General features: G+C 58.2%; 1 protein-coding gene across 2 annotated transcripts in view; it reads left to right on the forward strand.

The window, feature by feature from the left end:
• The window catches only part of ESPN (espin), a 75,776-nt gene that overhangs the window by 47,306 nt on the left and 6,000 nt on the right, over window positions 1-22,470 (forward strand). The window contains exons 8-12 of one of the 2 annotated variants that reach the window (XM_054009545.1): window positions 2,211-2,372; window positions 2,999-3,191; window positions 15,448-15,558; window positions 15,816-15,961; window positions 17,504-17,779. In XM_054009545.1, the coding sequence (XP_053865520.1) occupies window positions 2,211-2,372; window positions 2,999-3,191; window positions 15,448-15,558; window positions 15,816-15,961; window positions 17,504-17,779 (888 nt within the window). The remainder of the gene's footprint in view (window positions 1-2,210; window positions 2,373-2,998; window positions 3,192-15,447; window positions 15,559-15,815; window positions 15,962-17,503; window positions 17,780-22,470) is intronic. The other variant, XM_054009546.1, reaches the window with a different exon arrangement.

A 22,470-nucleotide genomic window follows, 5' to 3' on the forward strand; every position in this document is an offset into this window, starting at 1 on the left:
AGCCCCTTTGCATTTGAGTGTTCATGCTGTGCATTGCCAAGGTGTCATTGGAACTGTATTTCCTTGCTAAGGGCCACATTCTGACCCCAGCTGCATTATTCTGGATTGTGATTGGTTTAACTGAGAGCAGAATTAGTCTGAGAGTCCAAAGGAGACTGAGTGAGCAGCACGTAGGCAATTACCAATGCAGATTGGCCTGTTTAATGTTCCAGTCATACAAATCATGGCCATGCAAAATCGTATGCAAGGGGGAAAGAGAGATGAATGCAAATAGCCTGGCCTCTGGAACAAAAGAGCCTGTGAGCTGGAGTCAGGGACTCTGAGATTCAGTAGCAAAGATGCAACCAGCCGTTCTCTGCTGTGCTGTCGGTGCGAGCCCCATTCCCCAGGGCCATGCTCCCAAGGCAGCAGTCCCTTCGGGCTGCCCGTCTGGTTGCAGGAAGGCTCACACTTGGGCCAGGGGCGACTTTTCGTGCCCCAGTGGCTTAGCACAAGGCCTCAACTATGTTCCTAGCCCACTGGCTCCACTGGGGCAGAGATCTAGGTCTGGTATGTAGCTGTCCCCCTCTGAGTGCCTCATCATCACTCATGTATTTACCCCACCACGTCGCTGTGCAGCAGGGCAGGGCTAGCAAGCCCAATCCACAGAGGGGGAACAAGACACAGCAAGAGTCACCCATGGAGTCTCTGGCAGAGCGGTGACTTGAACCCTCGTCTCCTGTGTCCCAGCCTGGTGCCCTAGCCATTGGGTAGTTCTTCCCAAGAGCAGGGGGCGGCTCTCTTGTAGCGATGCAGGCCAGCTCCCGCAGGGCTCAAGGCCAGCCTCCAATTGCAGGTGTTTACTGCATCATCCTAGAGCCCCAGGAGCAGATGTCCCCGCAGTGTGATCCTCCCTACCCCAGCTCAGCACTCGCCCAGCAGAGCCGCCTGGTGACTGTCCCCATAGCCAGGCACACTGGAGGAAGCACGCTCTGGAGATTAGTGAAACCTGGCTCAGAGGCGCTGATAGCCTCTGGGAAACAGCTAGTCCCGTTTCCAAGGACCTTTGTGCTATTACCTGCCTCATACAATCCAGGTCACTCAGCTGTTCTGCGCACAAAGCCCTTGAGATCTGCACCGCGGCGATTTAAAGCTGCTGCTCCCAGTGGGTCTTAGTTAGGTAAGAACTTCTATTGAAAGCAAAGTTTGGGGCTGTGGGAAGCGCCCAACCCCGCTGGCTTTGCGATGGGATAAACTGCCCCAGCTAATCCGCAGGGGCTGGGATTGGATCCTAAACTCGCCTCAAACGGGGTTATGAAAACAAAGACTCAGCCAGGTTCTTAGTGCCGCGTGCAGGGCAGGTTTCAGGCCCTCGTGGCGTTATGGAATTGCATTCGCCTGCTCTCACCTCAGCAGCTAGACGCTAGCGAGACGAGCGCACCAGGAAAACCTAAAATAGTCAATGAGATTTTTCAGTCCACTAGAAAATTACCCACAATGTCTCCTGCTCTGGGGGCTAACCCTGCCACTGTCACAGAACGGCCGTGGTATCTAATGCTGATAAATGTGGCATTCGGCTCTGTGTTCTGAATCCCAGCTCCACACACGGCGTATCGGCCGGGCTGTGTTCGGATACGTCGTTATTTATCACATGTGAAGCACAGAGGAGCTCGGGGAGATATTAATGCAAACGACATTGCAGGCTGTGTGCTAGAAACTGAAATGATTAAACAACTGAAGAGCAGCTCAGAACTGAGTTATTTCTCCAAGTGTTCATCCCCCAGGGAGTGTCAATGGACAATGCCCAGAATGCCTTTTTGTTCGGTGTCTGTACAGCACCCAGCACACTGGTCCTGGGCAATAACTGGGGCTCCTAGAGCCTCCAGTGATAGAAAGAAATAGAATAGCCCTGGTGGCGTTCATTGTACTGCGCACAGCACGCGGGGTGCAGTGCTACGAGGTGTGCTATGGAGCGAAGGATGCCTCTGTGGAGGAGGGTCTGGCCTGGGCTCAGTTTCCCTGCATGACCCGGGGCAAGTCACGTCGTGTCTCTGGACCCCAGTTCCCACCCGTGCCGAGTGAGGCTGCTCCTTCCTCCCCCCTTGTCTGTTTCAAAGCAGGGACACTCTCCCGCTCCATGTATTGATAGCACCCAGCAAACGGGGCCCTGCTCTCATCAGGGGCCTCCCCATCTCCCCAGCGCAAACCCCGCTACCCCTTGTTGCTTGCAGTTATCGTCACACGACAGCAGCCTGGAAGGCCTCCGGCGGGTCGACTCCAGCAGGAAATCTAGGAACTTCAGCAAGCAGCCCAGCACCGGGGATTACTACAAACACCTCGACAACAGTGCGGGGGAGCAGCCTGGCAACTGGAAGATGGCACACAGCAAGGAGGTGAGCCACTAGCGCCGCTGCTCCCACCACCCGCCCTTCAGCTGCTTTTCTCTGGGGCCCCAACCCTCAGGGCATCGAGCCTGAAGTCCTGAGCGAGCTCCCAGCGTCTGGGCGGGTCTGACTGGGCAGGGTGGGCCGCCGGGCCGATCGTGTTCGTACAGACATGGGCCTGCCTGGCTCAGGGGCTGGGACTGGGAAGCAGAGACTCCCCCTCTCGGGGACCCGTCCAAACCCGCCCCCCAGTGCCAGTGCCTGCTCCAGGGCTTGTATGAAATGAACTGGGGGGGCTCAGCCCAGTTCCCACTGCACAGATGTCTGCATCGTAAAGACCACTGGCCCGAGCTGGCCGTCTCGCCAGCAGCCTCCACTGGGCCAGCCCCTGCTGCGTAGCCCCAGATCAGCGTGTGGGGAAGCTGCCTGCTGGCCCTGCTCTGTGGGATGAGCTTTGGCCTCCATTGCCAGCTCCCCCCAGCAAGGTCACTCGTCGTGGTCCCAGCTGAGAGCCCCTGGGCCCTGCCACAGACAGCAGCTGGCAGGGTGACAGAGGTAGCAAGTGCATTGCATCACCTGACTCGCTGGACCTTTACTGCCTGATTTCAATGTATGTATGTGTTGGTTTGTTTAAGGCGTCTCTTCTTTCCAACGACAACGTGCACAATGGGAGTGCGGCTGAGAACAAGCCCTCTGGGGAGATGACGCCCCCGCCCCCTCCCCCTCCGCTTCCTGAGAACATCTGTCCTCCACCCCCGCCCCCTCCACTGCCAACGGAGACTCAGGTGCCCTCTTTCAGCCAGCGCCGCTCGTCCTCTTCCACTGGAAGTAAGTTGCAGTGTCTCTGCCATGCGTTTGGGGCCTCCTGCGGCTGGTTTGACACCCCGGGCTCTGATCTGCGGGCTGGTAATGCAGCTTCCTGCCAAACGAGGGAGGGACCCAGGGTTGTCAAATAAAATTGCTGGTTTGTTTTCAGAATTCCCCCCTCCCCCACCCCCCCAAGGGCGTCAAGAGAGACGTCAAATGAGTGGGAACAGGTAAGCTCATTAGAGCACACCCTGCAAAAGGCTTTAGCCCTGGCCCGTGTGGATGCGGCACCATATGTGGGGCTGGTTCTGACACACACTAGTCCCTGTCTCTCCGTGCTCAGAGAACACATGGAGCAACAAGCAGCGGACGAGGAGCAGGGTGGGAGGCAAAGGCTAACATGCATAAGATGATGGGGGTGCTCTGCTGTACGGGGTTCCTATTTCTCTGCTGGGCACATGGGGACACCTGGCCAGCTTGCAGCCTCGTCAAGTAGCTTTATCATTGTGGCAAAGGATGTTTGGGATTTTGTGTGCATGGAGGGGGACAGGTGGGAGCTGGAATCAGTAAAGAGAGAGGCACTGAGTCAGCTGACATATCTCCCAACCAGCCTTACTGCAGCTTCCATTTACCATCGTAGGCTTGAGACTAGCGACAAGCCCTGATCCGCTCTGTAGCATAGAGACAGGGAGGAGGCGGGTCCCTGCTGCCAACAGCTTCCATTCTAAGTAGGCACAGGACATGCAGCTTGGCTGTTGCAATTAAAGTCCTGGCCCCTTTGCCTCTATGAATCGGTGCCGAACCTTTGTCACGTGAACTGGCTGGAGGGAGAGTGGAGGGCACCGCTGCGCAGTATTGGAGGAAAAGGGACATGTCACTCACACGCAGGATGCTACACTTTGAGCTTTCTGAGTGGTTTGTCTGAGCGACGCCAACTGCAGCCCCCTTGGAGCTGGGCCCCATGGCAGCCAAGTAGGAGCTTCGTCTGTGCAACACATCTCAGAAACTGCCTCCAGTGCTTTGTTCCTGACCCTGCTTCCCTTCTGGAGCAGCGGCCAGGGTTTGGGTTTTCTCTCAGCCCTGTGGGCCCTGCCGGGGAGCGCCCTGTGCCCCGAGGCTGGCGTGGCTGGAGATGGGGCTGGCACAAGCATACAGCAGCAGGGAGGTGGAGGCCATGGGGAGTGAGGTGTTCACACCGAGCAGGCTGTGTTGCTGACTCTACTCTACCAGGCCAGGCGGCTCCTGTCCCCTCTGGGCATCGTGGCAGCTGCTGGGCAGCTCTGGATGCCCCATACAGCACTTTGCAGGGTCTGTCTGAGTGGCCCTCGGCGGGTTGGGATGTGGGATCCAGAGGGAGCTCTTGGTAAAGACAGCGCTGACCCCAGGGAGAGAGACAGCTCCTCACATGCCCCAGCATTCCCTCAGAGGATCGCTGGCAGCCAGTGACCAAGGAGCCGTTAGGTCTGTCCACACAGCCCCAGCCCAGCTCCCGGAGCAGGGCTCGCACGGGCCCTCTGACGACAGCGGTGTAGACAGCGCTTTGAAGGTGCAGCTCAGACCCCAAAGCTTAGAGAGGGGGATGGGTGTCCAAGCCCAAGCTACAGTCCAAACCGCAGCCTCAAAGCGAGCACTCGCGGGAGCCCAGCTCTGTCTGCCCTGGCCGGGGGGCTGAGCAGCGCCCTGTAGCCCACGGCTTTATTCTGCAGCTGTCACTGGAGAAGCTGCACTCGGATCCTTCCCTTCGTACCCTCCTCTGGGAGCCCTGACACGTCTGCAATGGGACAGGGCTCCTGCCGGTGGCGTACGCTGCGGGGAGCCCTCAGGGGCTGTTCCCACAGCCTGGGAAACAGCTCTGGGGGGTCCCCAAACTCAGCTCTGGCTAGAAGAGGCAGCCGGAGCTGCCTGCTCCCTGGCAGGGGAAGCACCCGCCAGCCTGGAGGAGAGCAGGCCCCCAGAGAAAAAAGCAAGTAGCAGGTCCTTAGGCCCTGAATTACGTGGCCCAGCTGGCGAAGCCTCCAGCCCAACCCCACCATGAGCCCCTGTGCCTGGGAGTGGCCAGGTAGTTTTCCCTCAGGCCCGGTCACCAGCATGAGGGGCTGTGGGGCCCCAAAGGGCCCTACACAGCTTGGGGGTCAACCCCTTCTGCAGAGTGCGTTAGCATGGAACAGTCAAACAGCCTGCCCCTCTGAGGGCCCCCCCCATAGCTCTCCTGCAGGGCTCCAGCTGCCCCCGGCCACACTGATCCATTGCATAGCACCCCCCTTCCCTTTCCTGCCAAAAGCTAGCTATCAATCTGTCTCTCCCTCCATCCATCCATCCAGTCTCCCTCTCTTTGCTATCAACTCCCCAGCCCCAAACCTCCTCCTTTTGTAGCGTGCTGGAGAGGTGGCCCTAAGTGCCCACAGCTGGCCCAGCCCTGTTCCCAATCTCCCTGCACTCAGGGGCAGCAGCTGGGCTCCTTCCTCCAGCCAGGGGGAGAGGGTTAACCCTGCCCTTGCCAGCCACCAGTCAAGCCCAGGGTAGCTGACCTGACAAGCCAGGCTGGTAAAGCGTCCCAGGAGCGGCTCACCTCTGCTGCTGTAAAGCACCAGACCCAAGCTCCCCCACACACACTTTTCTCCCACCTTGTCTTCGCTAGCAAACGGTGTGTTTGCACACAATGAACGCCTCCTAGTGTAGACGAAGGGAGGTGTCCCTTAAATCGGTGTGAGCTGGTCACGGTGACACCCCCCCCCGCCCCCCCAGATCCCTCAGCATCTCCCATCCAGCTCCCCTAGGACAGGCAAGGCCCCCATGGGGCAGCTGCTGTTCTCTGCAAGGCTCCCCTGACCGCCCCCAGCCCGGCCCCTGCATTGTCCCTGTGCCCAGCACTCATGCTGCTCTTCTCAGAGGGCAAGGCTGGGTTAGCCAGCGGTGGTGGGGGTTGGGCTTGGTGCCCTCAGATGAGGGAGGGGGGATCTTTAGGTACAGACAGGACACAGGTTCCTGCACCCTCTGCATTCGGGGCTGGCCTCTGGGGCTGTGGGGCCTGCAAGGGTTTTGCTTTGTGCCATTGGGTCACAGAGCTGGGGGGCAGCTAGGCCACAGCCAGAATGGGGGAGGAGAAGCTACCAGGGCCTGCTGCTCCCATCCCCCTCTTTGGGGGTGTCAGGTGTACAGTTACCATTATTGATCGTGTGACTGACGGTGGAGGGGGCAGGCAGCATGTCAGGCGGAGGGGGGCCCCTACAGGGCAGGCAGAGAGGGGCCCCCAGGGGGCAGGCAGAGGGACGCCCCTAGGGTGGCAGGCAGAATGGGGCCCCTCCAGAGGGGCAGGAAGAGGGGGCCCACCAGAAGGGGAAGGCTCTTTAAGAGGCCCCCAGAGGGGCAGGAAGTCCCTGCCCCAAAGAGCTGCCAGTCGCAATAGACCAGACGGACACAGGGTGGGAAGGGCTGGAACACACCAGCAGGGACCTGCGTGATGGCAGCAAACGGCATGTCAGTGTCAGGTTTTATTGGTTTGTTCCTTTGGGGGATTACTTAGGAGGGGATCAGCTACATGGAAGGAACAGGGAAGGGAGGGGCAGGGTTGAGGGGGACGGGGCAGGGGAGAAGAGAGTAAGGGTGCAGGTGTGGAGTGATGCTGAGGTGAAGAGACCCAGGGGAGCGGGGTTAGAGCAAACGGCCAATCAGCACAGGGCAGAGAAAGTCCAGTTAAACTGTAGGAAGGTCTCTGAATGCCCAGTGGTCCCTGCTCTGGCTGGTTCTGGACCTACCAGCTGGGGCTCTGGCTGGTTCCTCTCTGCAGTTCTCCCCCAGGGCTACATGGTGGGGAGAAGGGCAGCAGCTCTTAGATGCTAGTGCATCCATGGGGGGAGAGGGGGAGAATCTCCCTTGCACAGGCCTGGGTCATACAGAGTCCTGGGAGGAGGTGCTCCCCCCACTATAGTTAACCTGTGGAACTCACTGCCACAAGATATCATGGAGACCTACTATAGGTGGGACTAGACAGGAGCTAGCCAGAGCCATGATAACTAGACCACCCAGAGCCACAACAGGCAGGGTTAACAATGTCCCATTATATGAAGAAACACCCCCATGGGCAGGTTATCCAAGCTTTGTCCTTTAGGGGTTTTCTTGCCCCATCCTCTGGCAGCTGGTGCCGGCCACTGGGGGAGACAGGAGACTGGGGACGGTGGGCTCCTGGTCTGATTTTACCTGGCAGGTCCCATGTTGCTCAGATCCAGGCTGCCTGCAGACCCACTGGGCGCACCCTGCCACCACCCATCACCCCACAGTCCCCACCCCCTTGGCACTGCTGCTCCTTGGCACCTGCACAAAGCCTGAGCTTGCTGGCCTTGGGAGAGATTTGCCCTAGTGATCATCACTGGCATGAGAGCGGGTGGAGGAGCATTAATTGCAACGCTCCTGTAGGGCATTAGGGATGTTTTTCCCTCTGCTCTCTCACTGGCCTCAGGGTCAGACCCACGGAGCCTGCCCCGCATCCATAGCATGATGAATCTCAGCCCCTCTGGCTGTGTCTTTAAGATGCAGTGACCAATTGGAGCTGGCAGCCCCAGAGCAGCAAGCCACTGGTGTCCCAGATACCAGAGACTGCAGCTGTCCAGATTGTCTTAAGCCAGTTACTCTGAAGGTGTGACATGCATGGTGCTCTATAACCCCGTCGCAGAGCTGCTGCGCTTCCAACAGCCCCGAGCGGGAAAATGAGCCTGGGGATTTCTGCTGCCCGCCACCCTAGTGACGGGACAGAGTCACGACTGTCATATGGGCAATACTTATGGAGATCTCCTCGTCCTCGGAAAGGCTGGCTCCCCTCACGCCTCTCCTGAAGAAACTGCTCAGGATTAATGGTAACTTTTGGCAGACCCTGCACCACACCTGGGAAACAGTAGCTAAAATAAGAGTGTTTGCAGGGGATTGCCTGTAATGTTTAATCTCCTCCAGTAATAACGGATCGTTATTAACCCAAACAGAGCTTTAACGAAAGGTATCCTTGCCGATCAGATATGCTTTGATTAAATAGTACAGAAGAATAAAGGGGACGTCTAAGACTAGAGAAACACATGCAAAATCCAGCCGGAGACAACTGACAATGTCAGAGCAAACTGACACTTAACTTAAACCTCCGAAATGCGTCTGCTCGGCAGTACCCCCAGCCTGTGCTCGGGTGCAGTGAGTCCTGTCAGCAAAGACTCCGAAACGCTGGCCTCTAGAACACATTCTGCAGCTCTGTCATTCATGGGAAACTGTTATTGCTGGGTCAGACCCCAGCCTGTTCCGCTCAGGCCAGGCTGGCACACAGAGGGGAAATATTTCATAACTTTTATTTTAAAAATAACTTGAAAACGTGAGCGTAAGCGTCCGCTGATGAATCTACGCAGCCTTGCTTTGGTTCTCTGTGGCAGCTGTTTAAAGTGCATTTAGCAATGTTCCCCCGTGGCCTCACTCTCAGTTGTGTTTCTAATTTATTTTTTGAACCTTAACGCCATTCCTCGCGGGCTTGTCTGTCCTCTGCACTGGGGTCTGCGTGGTGTCACTCCTTTCCGCTCGTACCCACTTGTTCTCTCTTCTCTTCTGTCTCGTGGGAGCCTAATGCCTCCTCTTCTAACTGCACTCTTGCTGCTTCTCTCTCTACCTCCTAGAGGGACAAGCTTTGGGGCACAGAAAGAGACGGAGTAAGTCCTGCCGCTGTGTTACCATTCCTGTGGGCAGTCAGCAGCGTGCCCGGTGCGTGGGGGGGAGGGGAAGTGCCCTGGCTCCTTTCTGCTAGTCCCTTCATGGTCGGTGTCCAGTTTATTCTCTCCTTCCTCCGCAGGGAAGTCTGATGCTATTTGACATTAGAGTGGTGGCTATTTAATGACTTGAGCCCCTTTGGTGATTGCTGGGGCACACACAAGTCTGATCAGCTGGGGGGCGGGAAATAACACTTCAGAGCCCTACTGGTGTCCTCAGTGCAAGGTGCTGCACCCCAGCAACAGCATGGCCCAGGGGACCTGTCCACTTGATCTGCTCTTGGCAGCCCCCTTTCCCTGATGCTCTCCGGCCCAGCACACAGTAACCTCATGCGCTACAGGCTGCCCAGTGCTCTGGGAATGTGCTCGGTGGCTTGGAGGGGAAACAAATAGCTGCTCCTCTGAGACCCTCAGGCACCCTCCCCACTGTCAGCAAGGACCAGGATTTAGACACTCAGACTCTGAATGCTTCCCATGATTTCTGCAAGGCCAAGGACACATTCCAGCTTCCCTCTGCTGCCCACAGCGAGCTGCCCAGCCAGCAGCCAGGCGCTGAACGGTATAGACGCTCCCAGCCGGGAATCATCCCGCAGCCCAGATCTCTTTTCCCCACTTCCCTGGGTTACTGTACCAGCATACAGGAGAGGGGAACATGCACAGAGGATCCAAACTGCAATCCCGCCCCCCTCCCCCCACCCTTTAAGCAACCACTTAACTGTAGGCCCAAGGTTTCCAGTACAATTCAGGGAGGGCTGGCCCCCAAGACAGGTCTCAAGGAATGTGTGGGGCACCCCTGCAAATGACATGTGGCTGTCAGGGGAATAGTTGTTTTAGTAAATTTGTTACTGTGTTTTAGCCGCTTAAATACTGCTAGCAAAGTAACCCACAGGCCGGGTGCTAGTTACCTGTCCAAGTGGCCCCTGTCGGGAGTCATTTCCGTGCATGCATTGTTAGTGCAGTTGGAGGGCTTGTACGTGTGGGAAAGCTGCTGCTAGCTGTTGGTTATTGTTGCTGGGGGTAATTTTCCTTTCTGGATGTGGACGAGCCAGACCAGTGATGCAGCCGTTCGCTCTCGGCAGCTGCTGCTTGGGGACTCGGGCGCAGTTTTTACTTTCCAATACTACTTTCCGGGTGGCGGGTACGGGAGCGGGAACAACGCTCATGGCAGTTATTCACTTTTGCTACCCCGAGAAGCTGCCCCTTCCTGTTGGGTTAGAACAGCTGTTTGTCAGCAGCTCACTCCTCTGAGCTTTGCCCCATGTCACTGGGCTCAGACTCTGAGCCTTTGGAGTCCTTGTGTTTAACTATTAACAGATAACCTTTGTCCCGACAAATGGCAGCGACGTAGCAATCTCCCTTAGAGTGCTTCATTTTCTGGAGCAAACTAGACATTCAGCATCAGCCCGCTGTCATTTCCACGGCCTACTCACTGCATTCAGAGGGGAGTACATCCATTTTCCTCTGCGTCTTTCTTGAGAAACTGGCCCTTCCGGCGCTGCTAGATTGGGGCGGGGTTCTCCTCAGAGGCCAAAGGGCAGAGTGTTTCTCATTCTGGCAGTGAATGTCTTCCCCGGCCCCTTGGGATACAGCCCCACTCCAGGAACCAGGGCTGGCCGCGGCCCTGGCTGTGTGCTACAATTCATGGGCCATTGAGGACAGTGTCATTTTACTGTTAGTGTGTCAGGTACCTGCTGCCAGGGAAAGGGCTCCAGGGGCAGTGCCTCTGCCAGGGTGACGGGCACGGCCCCACAGAACCATGCTGGCATGAGCAGCTGGCCTCAGCACCTTGGGAAACGGACTGCACCTACCATGAGGCTGTTAGTCCCACAAGCCCCTGGAAACACTGTGTTCTCTGTTCTGGGGGACCAGGTGACTAACCCCCTGCCATCCAGCAGGAGACAGGCAGGGTCAGGAGCCCTCGCACCATACTACACAGACACACGCTCATGCCGTGTTAGGCTTGATTGGCACTGAGCTGGCGTTAAAGTGTCCAGCCTTGCTACTATGAGCAGCTGTGCAGTGCCCAGAGAAAGCCCCGTGCCTGGCACCGTCCCTTCCAACTCCCACCATAGCCCCCTCCAGTCCTGTGGCCACTGGCGTGGAGACTTAGCAGGACTGGGCCCAGGAGTCCAGATGAAAATAATTGTGTTTAATCAGCAGCGGGGGGGCTGGTCTCCCTGCTCTGTATTGGAGCTGTTTACTTCCTAGCCCACAGCTTCGCCCTGGGCTCGGCGGTGCAAGGCGTGTGTTAGGCCCTGTTCACATCACTGGCAGTGGGCTCACACACACACACACACACACAGAGTGGCTTGGCTCCGGGAGTTTAGTTGGTCCAGGAAAGGCTGGGACCCCAAAAAGCTGGAGCAGCAGCAAGCAGGAAATACCTGCCTAGTGCCAGAGGCTGCTCTGTTGTGACAGGCACCACATGGAGGAGTCAGTCCTGCTTTGATTCACAGCTGCTATCGCTGTCCTCTGGGCGAGTGAGCGGCTTGCCTGGAGGGAAGAGCCCTCGATGCAGCCAGCGCTTGGCTCCTACAAACCCAAAGCAGCTCACAGGGGCAGGCCTGCGGTTGCTAGGAGAGCTCGTGTGCTTGTTTATTGGCAGTAGGTGACCGTGCGCTGGCTGGTTAATCTGTCCTGCTTTGCGGTGGGTGGGGGCTGATGGCTGGGTCCCAGGAGCTGCTGTTTTATCACTTCGGGAAGGTGGAGGCCCTGGCTGGCCGAGGTGGGGACTCCTGGCTCTAACTCTGCGCTGGCTGAAGTGATGTGCTGCCAGGCTGAATGGGGTCAGGGTGCTGACACATCCAGGGAAAGCAAACGACATGTCGAAAGCAGCATGGACCTTCGTCAAGCAGGACAGGCTGATGCAGCAGTGCCCGGGGGCAGGAGGGTTTCTGGGCTCTCCGATGCCTGGAGGCTGTGGGGTCGGCAAGACCCTCGTTTATTAAACTCCCTTTGACTGGCTAACAAGCTCGCTGTGTGCTGCGCAGAGACCGGCTTTGGGACCTGGGGTTCGGAAGCTGGTGGAAGCTGGTCCCGCCCCAGGTGACACAGGGGTGCGGTGGGGTCGGCTCCATTCTCCCCCACCGTTACCCTGGGCTGCACCACCATGCTCCCTTTCCAAAATAACAGTCAGCCGTGGCTGGGGCAGCAGGATGGGGCCAGCAGGGGCTGCGCAGAGCACCTGGCCCCCCCAACCCAGTGCCCCCCTGGCAAGGTGCGAGGAGGAGTCCGCAGGGCCCATGCTGTGTGCACCCCAACAGGGGCCCCAGTTGTGCTAATTGACTCGGCCTTGTTGTGAGGGTCTCCCCGCCACACCCCACAGTTTAACACTCCTCTAGGGCTGCACAGGTTGGGGGCGCCCCAGGGCAGAGCAGACCTGCTCCAGGGTTGTTTGCAATGGGCCTGCAGGACCCCTTTGCAATCTGTCTGCACATCCCATCTCTGGGGCAGGGAGCAGAGCTCTAAACTGGGCACTCGGTGTCCCGTGTCCAGCCTGAATAGGCCAGTCACCTTGGCCCCACACTGAGAGTTTGTACGAGTCCCCTTCCCCTGAGCTAGCCAGGCCCAGGAAGGGTCCATGGGTGGGAGGGGAGTAAATGGCAGGGGACAAGTATTTGCACCATTGAAACACATCAAACCAAGGCCTGGGCTGAGAGCGAGCAGGACGGAGACACACACCCTTAGGTGGGATAGGCAGGGTTTGAAATCAGTGGTAAAACTGCCATTGACACCCAGGGAAAACCGCTCCCTGAATGCGCCGTCAGCCTCGGTCGTTTGGATGCTGGTAGCAGCACGGGGCCATGATCCAGGTCCTGATGCAGTCCAGGCACTGTGCCAGAGCCTTTGATGGTAGCAGGGTCGGACTGGCGGGTGAGGAAATAAGTGTGACTGTCCCTTTTACTGAAATTGCAAAGTAACGGCTGGCCCCAGGGCGGGGAGCTCAGTGCAGCCCGCGCGGTCGGTACATGAACCTGACTGTGGTGCCTGGCGCAGCTCTCACGTGCTGAGCTGCATCGGGAAGCGCAGCAGCAACTGGGCTGGTTCGGGCCCTGGCTCCTTAGGAAACCCCTGAAAGCTCTAAGATGAGTCCCCTGCAGGCTGCACAGTGGGGCCTTTGTGCGTGTTCAGACGGCCAGCATTAGCTGGACACGTGAATACCACCATGTCTTTTGCCATCAACAGCTTATTACTGTTTACAATCTGGCAGCCGTTCAATGCTTGGTCTTATTACCACTGAATCCAGGAGGATTTGGGGGGCGCAGCAGACGCTTAACGACGTTTCATTTTCCCAAGTGGGCCATTAATGCCAAACAGCCTTTTGTCCCCTTGCGCAGCCTCAGCCAAAAAGGAAAAGCGCTTCAGCCCATTCATTCAGCAAGCTGCCTCCTTGCAACATACCGCCTCATTAGGAAACTCCACTCACATGGCACAGGACCTATGGTGGGTAAAAGGGCCGGCGAGTTTTCTCGAGCTGGTGGCTGGACTGGAGCATTGGGGCTGCATAATATGCACTGCTGTAGACACAGCAAAACAGGGCAAGTCTTTGCAAAGAGCAGCAAGAAGTCTTAGCTCGCACAGAATATTAGTGCTTCCAAATGCGGTAGAGATGTTAGCTAATTAAGCTGTATCTAATGCTTTGCCTGCAAGAGCAGCGGGACCAGGTACTGCTGAGAGGTTAGCTGATCAGAACGTCCTATAGAAACAGGGCAAATTCATCTCCCGTGTGTGCTGCAGGTTTACTTTGTGGGGGCTGACTGCACACAGGAAGGGGAGAGTAGCTCTGTAGGGACTGCCAGGAACCGACCGGACAGGCACCTTCAGGCACCAGGGGGCCCTGCTCTCCTCTGGGCTAGCCTGGCCCCGGCAGGGCTGCGCTCAGACTGGATTTCATTGTCCAGTGAAGCTCAAGACCACTAGAAAGTTGGGCTTACCTGGCTGACCTTGTTCTGACCCCACAGCTGCCGGCTTTATCCCTTCTTAACCTTACCTGACTGTTGCTTCACACATGGAAGGCAAGTATGGGGTTGGCAGCGAGGGATTGGGCGCGTGTTACGGGCTTAGTGGCATGGCAGCGCTGCTGGCAAAAGAGAAGACCCTGGCTGAGCCAGCCTGCCAGCAGAGCTCAGCACTCGTGGGGCCATTAGGAACCGGGCTGCCCTGGCTGCCAGCTGGGTCCATTTCCTGACTTCCCACGTGAGTGTGCTCGGGTTTATTCCTAGCCAGGACGTCTTGAACTTCGGCTGCAGAGTTACTGTTGAGGCTTCGTTTCAGAACTGACTGGCCAGGACAGGGAAATCCTGCCGCCGCAAAGGCAGCAGGGCTGTCCAACGCTTTCCAGGTGTGGAGACCTGCTGAGCGGGCTGGAGGGTGCTGCACCGGTGGAGATGCTGTTGTTTCCGTGGGCTCTGTAGGATTAGTGCGTGAGCTCTGGGTCCTAAGGGCAGCACCCAGCCAGCTCCTTCCATTCATGTCCTCTTTCCCCACTCAGCCGTTGGCGACTCGGTGGATTTTGGACTCTGGAGGAGGCGGTGCCGCCTGGCTTCCTGCTTTGTGTTTTCTGATATTTGAAAGGCTTGTAGACTTCCCGGCACTGAGTCCAATGCACAGCAGTGAGGGCCCTTCCCGCCCAGTAACTGTCTGGGGCCGCGCTTGTTCTGGGTCCAGGAAGCTAGGATTTAGCTAGGGCGAGAGGGGATTTCGCCCCGTGGATATTCCTCTGGGGGCGGGGGGGATGCTCCAGGAGCCCCGAGTGCTGCATGATTTGTATTGTTGTGGTGTTTGGGGGCCCAGTCATGAACCAGGACCCCGCTGTGCTACATGTGAGCATCTTTTTAAAGTTCATTTTCCTTGTCTGCTGAGTAATTTGGATGTAGCACTTGGATGTAGAATCAGCTGCATTTCCGAGGGACAGCGCGTTGGTAATAGGGACAGCCCAGAAAGGAATTCGAGTGAGCCCCTGTTCTGGCTTGGGGGGGGGGGGGATACCCCAGCCTTCGCGAGTGGCTGGCCCCCCCAAAGGGAGGTATTTGGAGGTCACGCCTGGGGGCTGGCCCAGCTGGGGCTCGGGGTCATTTCAGAGCGACAGGGAGTCGTCCCCACTGTGGGACAGTAACATTGTGAGGAGGCAGTTGGGGGAACCATCCCCCCACTTGGCCAGAAGAGCCCCAGAGCAGGATGATGCGGGGGCAGCAGGGCACTGCCTGGCTTCGCCATGCCCACCCCCCATGCAAAGCAAACCCCCTCCTGAGGACCTGGCATGGGTGCGATCCCTGAGCCCTCTGCCCCCCACAGCCCACTTGGCGCCACCTCAGCTCTATGGTGTGGGGGGCTTGGGCCCAGCTGGCCCAAAGCACGCGAGGCACTAGGCTTAGCCAGAGGCAGGTGTAGGGGATGCAGCTGCAGGAGTTGGCTGAGATTAGACGGAGGTTCATCCCCAAGTTCAGAGTCCAGTGTGGGCAGGTTCCCCAGGTGATTTCAGACGGATCAGAGAGCAGCTTCCCTCTCATCTGATTCTGGCCGGGGGCTGTACCTGGTTCTTCCAGATGGGCCACCCCCGTGTCACCTGGACTCAGCTGGGCCCTGCGGTCCATCAGCAGGCAGAATGCAGCAGCTCTGTGCTCTGGGACCTACGCCTGCCGCCTCTCACTTTCAGGGTAGGTTTTGACCTCCAACGCCCCAGGTGCTTGGGAACGGCCTGCGTGGGCAATGCCTCTCCCCCGTCCCGCTGCAGGGGAGCTCAGCCGCAGCTGCAGGCCTGGACAGAAGCTGCCCACAGGGCCCCTGACTCTCCCCCAGTTCAAAGTGGCCCGAAGCTGCTGAGCTCCAAGGTGCAGTTTGAGGCCACATCCTCTGGCTCGGGGCTCAAGTTTCCTGCGAGTCTCCTGACCACAACCCCTCTTCCTCCCGCCAGGTTGCAAGTCGTTCAATATGATGTCCCCAACCGGTGACAACTCCGAGCTGCTGGCAGAGATCAAGGCTGGGAAGAGCCTCAAGCCGACTCCACAGACCAAAGGCCTCACCACTGTCTTCTCAGGCAGCGGCCAGGCGGGGGCCAATGTAGGTGACTGGCTGGCCCCACTCCACTCGGGCCTCGCTCAGCCAATTGTCTCTGCCGGGGGAGGGAACTGGGTTAGGAACCGGATTAACTTTTTAATTAAGGGCGGCAAATTTGATTGGCTGCAATTGTCACAACAAGCTGGAATCCTCAGCAAAATTTAGCATGATCCGCTTTGTGCTGTAAGCAGGGAGCCGCCGGGGAGGGGTGCTGGGAGCCCAGGCGGGAGGGGCACTTTCCACAGGAGACAGCCGCTGCTCCCAGTAATCCCAGGGGCCCATGGAGCCCTGGAGAGTTGTGGGCAGCGATTGTCCCTGGACGGGCTGTGTACTCCAGCGCTAAAACCCAGGCAATGGCAGGCCTTCCTCCCGCAACCCCTGAGCCCGCTCCCCACAGAGCGCTCTGGCCAGGAGTCAATGGACCCTTCCCCCCCCGGGGGAGCCGCCAGCCACTGTCCTCACTGCAGAGCACCCAGCAAAGACAGCGGGCTCGCCCCAGCCAGGAGCAGCTGTCCAAACGGGGCACCCGCCCTCCTAGGGAGCGCTGGGGTGGGGAGTCTCCAAAGCACCCCAGAGCCAGCGTGGCCCCCCGAGGCAGGGCTGCTGTGAGGCTCCCGCGTGTACAGGGTCAATGGGTCTGACAGGAAAGAGGCTCCTTTCCCGGGGCTGTTTTGAGCCCTCCTGTCGAATTAAGTTCTGTGGCTCACACTGCACCCCGAGGCCCAGGATCCGCAGGGCCAGGCGCTGTACAAACACCTAGCGAGAGGCAGGCGCTGCCCCAAAGCCCATACAACAGATGCTGGGCGAGGGAGGAGAATGGCAAAGTTCAGCCCCTCTCCGGAATGGCTCAGACACCTGGAGGAAGGGTCTCGGTCCCCACGGCTGCAGGGGCCGGGCTCCCCAGCACAGAATGCAGGGGCCGGGCTCTGAACCGCCAGGCCCAGAGGGGCCGGGCTCTGAACCGCCAGGCCCAGAGGGGCCGGGCTCTGAACTGCCAGGCCCAGAGGTGCCGGGGCTCTGAACCGCCAGGCCCAGAGGGGCCGGGCTCTGAACTGCCAGGCCCAGAGGTGCCAGGGCTCTGAACCGCCAGGCTCAGCGGGGCCGGGCTCTGAACCGCCAGGCCCAGAGGGGCCGGGCTCTGAACTGCCAGGCCCAGAGGGGCCGGGCTCTGAACTGCCAGGCCCAGAGGGGCCGGGCTCTGAACCGCCAGGCCCAGAGGGGCCGGGCTCTGAACTGCCAGGCCCAGAGGTGCCAGGGCTCTGAACCGCCAGGCTCAGCGGGGCCGGGCTCTGAACCGCCAGGCTCAGAGGCGCCAGGCTCTGAACTGCCAGGCCCAGAGGGGCCGGGGCTCAGCCCCAGCAAGCCCTGGCACAAATTAAGCGCTGCCAGCATGGGGCAGAGGGAGTCCGCGGATGATCGGGGTCCTGGGCTCCCTCCCGCGGAGAGGCGGGTAACTTCTCTCTGAGCGAGCACTTTCTCATGTAGCATCTCCCTTGTGTCACACCACGCCCTGAACTAAAGCCCTCTCCTCTTTCTGCCATCCAGCTAGAGACTGCAGCTTCCTCCCCGCCCCCCGCGAGGACGCTGACCCCACCAACCACGCCCGATGCAGCCTCCGTCCCCAGGGCCGCCAGCTCCCCTGAGCCGGTCGTCAACGGCAACTCGCCGCTCATGGCCTCGGTGCAGCCCAGCCAGCTGGACATCGAGGCCCTGATCCCCACCCACGACGAGCAGGGGCGGCCCATCCCCGAGTGGAAGAGGCAGGTGATGGTGCGGAAGCTGCAGATGAAGATTCAGGAAGAGGAAGAGCAAAAGCGCAAGGTAAGAGGGAGGGCGGCCCTCCAAGTGCTGCAGTGCGGTGTGCTGTGACCGTCCTCTGCCGTGTGCTGTGAGAGGGGCCTGAGACAGCTGCTCTAACTGCCCTTGGGTTGGACCCGGCAGCTCAGAAAGGGGGACGGGGAACACAGGAACCAGCGAGCCTCGGCCAGCCGGGCTGCACAGGGCAGAATTTGGGCCTCCGGGACAGGTAGAGGAAAACCCCCTCATCCCTCCCAGCCGGCAAAGTGCATTATGGGAGAGGCAATCATCAAGGCTTGGTGCAGACTAGCAGCCCTGGTGCCGCTCCGGTTGGTTCCAGGCAGCAGCTCCTTGTGTTGATAACGCTGAACAGGCAGGAGTCATTACGCGTGCCCAGCTAGTAGAGTCGGGCATCCGACAGAGCCTGTGTCTTTATCTCAATGGCTACAGGAGAAGCAGACAGCCCAGCATCTAACCCATAACCCCCCTGTATAACCCCCGATTTCCCTTGGGTCAATAGGCAGGAGTTCAGAGTTTTTCACCTTCAGAAACACGTCTTGCGTTCTACTCAGCATTGCCCAGAAAGCGGCTACAGGTTGGCGTGCCAGCATGTCCACTCGCTTGGGGCATTCGTCAGAGAGTGCTGGGGTCGGGGGAAGTGTGTCTGACTTGACGGCCTGGCTCCCCCACCCCCAGAAATGAGAGGGGAGGCTCCCACCTGCTCTGCTGAGCGACCCAAGGATTCCAGTTGGGTTCAGGTGCCCACGAAGGGATGGGTCATGCCATCCTGGCTCACAGCGGGGGGAACTGCTTGGTGAGTACATCAGTGAGGCTCCATGCAACAACGGGAGGCCAAGGTGCACTTGTGCAGCACGGTCTGTCTGTATCCATGCACACCCTGCTGTGCTAGGGCCCAAGCAGCCACACTAGCACTCACGACTGACACACCCAGACAGGCCCCAGTCCTGCCAGGCAGCCAAGGTAGCCCTACAGCGGGAGGAAAGCTTTGTGATGTAAAACCTCCCCAGAGGCAAGCCAAAGCCACAAGCCATCCCAGAGTTCAGTCTTTGCTAAGCTGCTTCTTGAGTGCGGTTCCCCAAGGGCTGCAGAGACGGGATCCATGGAAGGCCAGGCTGGCTGGCATGTCCTGGAGAACCAGAGAGGGGCCATGTAGGAGCCACCTGCAGCGCAGGGCATGTTAGCATGAGAGACAGCCCCAAGCGGAAGGAACATGCAGTCTGGGTGACACCTTTGTCCAAGAGCAGAGGCAAGCAAGCGGCTGCTTTCAGCCCTGCAGAGACGCTTGCTCTCACGTCAGCCTGGGCTTGTTGTAGAAACCAAATGCAGAGCAAGGTGGATAAACAGACTGGGCAGGGAGGCCAGGGGAAGCATCAAGGTCAAACCATATTTAAGACCTTTGCAGACGTGGTGGATTTTTCACAGCATCGTCTCCTGGTTTTCTCGTTAACATGGAAGGTGCTCGGGTACAATGGTGATGTGGTGGACACCGTTCCAGACCCTAAGAGAGACCCAGTCACAGAGTGGGTCTGTCTGGAGGAGTCCAACTGGTAGCATGAGCAGCAATATGCCTCCTGCCGAGATGAAAGAACCCTCCCCACAACCGAATGAACATCTGCCTTAGCTGGACAGACCCCTGGGGGGCTGGGCCCCTCCCTCCACTGCAGTGAAATTCCCACCGAAATGTGGTGAGGATTTGTATCCCACAGCGTCTGTACTGACTCCCCCCGCCATGGCAACGCATGCATTGCCTTGCTCCGCGTGGATTGTCTGAAGAGGGAGGCTGGGCGGAGATTTCTGAAGCTGACCAGACAATTGATCAGTGTCCCACACACGGCTCCCAGCCAGGTTAACGGGGGTTAGTGCAGCTAGTGGGCTTGGAAAAATCTCAGCCACGACTGATGCAGCAGAAGCTTTTTATTAATTGAAAGGGCTCAGGGGAGGATAACCGGGACCAAGGCTCAGCCCCCAGCTCTGCTGTAGGAGCTGGGTAAGGGGCAACAGCCACGCCAGCTGGACTCAGGAACAGAGTGCGCTCACGTCCGGGGCAGTAGCCAGAACGGTCTGCTAGCCTTTCCTGGCGGGGCTCGGCCTGGTGGTGCCGTGGCTGCTCAGAGGCCTGTTCCGGCTGCCTTGGGAATTCGGCAGGTCCTGCTCAGCAGTGATTTGTTTTGCTGACGGTGAAAGAGCCCGTGGTTGTAACGGGGAGCTGTCCTTCCTCTGATTCCTGCTGCAATGGAGCTCTGCAGTTCTGATGTCGGCTCCAGTGGGCTGGAGCCGCCTACCCCGTGCAGGGCTCTTACATCCGGGTAAATGGTCAGTTGTGGAGGATTAATTCTAAAGAAATCCGTAAGCCTCCATTAAAACCTACCTTAAAACCCTGCCACTGCGCAATCCTTTCAGCCAGGCCATCTCAGCGCTGTTAGAAAGTGACCCTGATAGTCAGTGATTTGGGGGTGCAGAGGAATTACTGCCACTCTCAGCTTGAAAAGTCTTTATTTCTCCAGTTGTTTTCTGGGCTTGGATTTTCTTTTAGACGGAGTTTGTTAGGGCCGAAGCCCAGTCCCCAATTATTTTCCTTCTGGACGTGCCTTGTTCACACAGAGGACTTGGCTTCCCTTCAGAAACGTTTGACCCGTTAAGATTTGTGTGTGTGCTGTGGAGAGTTCTGCATGAAATGAAGCATTCGGCATGAGTCTGAGCTCTTTGCAGTGTTCTGGTCAACTCTGAGATGCATTTAAACTGCAGTATTTAGCACACGTGGGGCTATCGACTATGAGCTACGCCTGTCACCTGAGCTGAAAGCTCCATCACGGGTCAGCTATTAACAGCTGGTAGAGGGTGCCCACTCCACCCAAACCAATGATCACCCAGAGCTGCCATTTTCTACTTTAAAATGAGGACCCAGGGGAGGTTTATAAACAAAACCAAACCCCTCAACTCTCCCATTTCACACGGAGATGATACTGCAGGTTTAAATGTCTTACATGGTCATTCAGTGGTGTAATGAGTGAGCGGTTCCTGGAAGCATCTGCTGCTGTATCCTTCGATCAGGGACTAGCAACAACATATTCTTAGCAAAGTTCTCTCTCCAGCAGAGCGTGCGCGATGCAAACAGGCGCTCTCCTCCAGCCTCATTGCCTCACTCCATTGGCTTTGTATCGTCTGCCTTTGTCTACACTCTCCTGCCCTCTCCTTGCGTTCAGTATTTCCAGCCTGCCCATTGCCATTACACCACTAAGGACATGTAAAGTCTAGAGCGTGTGCAGAGAAAGGACAATGTGGAGCTCGGTCCTGAGGGAGATGTTTTTTCCCCCCTGCCTTAGCTTGGGACCGGGAGTTACTACAATCACGAAGGCTGGAGGTATTCCCATGCACACAATGGCATTCTGGGACCCTTCGGGCAGCTGATGACTGAGGAGGACATAATCCGCATTGAGAAGCAAATCGAGAGCCTCCAAGTGATGCACAAAGTTCAGAAGGTGGAGACGGAGCTGGAACAGCTAGAGCATGAAATGCAGCAGCTCCTGCCGCTCTCTGCCGCCTTGGCAAAGGAGCATTTCACGACAAACCCCAAGCGCATGCAAGGCCGAGCCGATGACCTCCCGGCCTGGTGCAGCAAGATCTCCACTCTCCTAAAGAGCATGGCCATCCTCCTGGCTATGCTTGGGGGCAAGGCGGTCAACCTGGCAGACATGGTGAGCCCCAACATGTCCGAGCACACGGGCCAGGCCGCGAGCACCTCGCCCGAGGCAGCACCACCAAAAGAGGGCCCTGCTAACATCGGGAGATCACAGTCCTTCAGCTCCACTCGGGAGGAGGTGGAGAAGGAGATCATGCAATGTGGTGTGTCGGTGAAGAACCTGAAGGCCAATTATGAGTTGCACACGCTGTGCCAGCTGCCGGAGGCTGTGTCCAGCAGGGTGTACAAGCGGAAGAGGTCCCTGCCTGTGGGAACCATGCCATATAGCTACGGCCGAGAGCCCATCCTGGAGGAGGATTACATAACGAGCGGTGATCTGTTCAGTGCGCTAAGCGAAGATGCTGCAGCGGATGGCATTGAGCCACCCAGTATGCTAGAGCACGCTCCCTTGCCCTACTGTGAAGCAGGGCCCCGGCCCTCCAGGGATACAGAGGCACAGAGTGCGGCCACGGAGCCTTTCGGGGAGGCCCTGTTCAGCTCCGACCACCTGACCAGAAGCCTCCCCGTGCAGACGGAGCTGAGCTGCGTACAGGATTACATCGACATGCGGAAGGAGCGGATCGTCTACCTCTTCCTGGAGCACTGGAAGAAGTGGACGTTCACCGAGTCGGTTAGCCACGCTCGCCCCAAGAGGAAAATGGGTCTCGCCGAAACGCTCGACTCAGAGTTCAGCAAGGAGCCCAAGGCATATAGCAGCGCCCCAGTCCCCATGGCGACCGGGAAGAAACCCAGCGAGGATGACCGGCTCTTGTACTTCATGAAGCAAAGGCAGGTGGTGGGGAAGCTGATCGCCCACTGGAGAAACATCATCAGCCAGGTCCCGACGCGGCAGATCCGCCGTCTGAGCCGCACCAACATGTTGTACTGGCCCGAGCACTTCCTGCCGCACGTCTGTGGCTCCCCAGTGGAGTACGACAGCCTGACGCTGGACCTCTTCATGCTGGGCTACTTCCAGCTCCTGGAGATGAGCATGAGCCGCGAGGAGAGGAAGTTC

The sequence above is a fragment of the Malaclemys terrapin genome, chromosome 19 (genome assembly GCF_027887155.1).
Source record: "Malaclemys terrapin pileata isolate rMalTer1 chromosome 19, rMalTer1.hap1, whole genome shotgun sequence".
NCBI lineage: Eukaryota > Metazoa > Chordata > Testudines > Emydidae > Malaclemys > Malaclemys terrapin.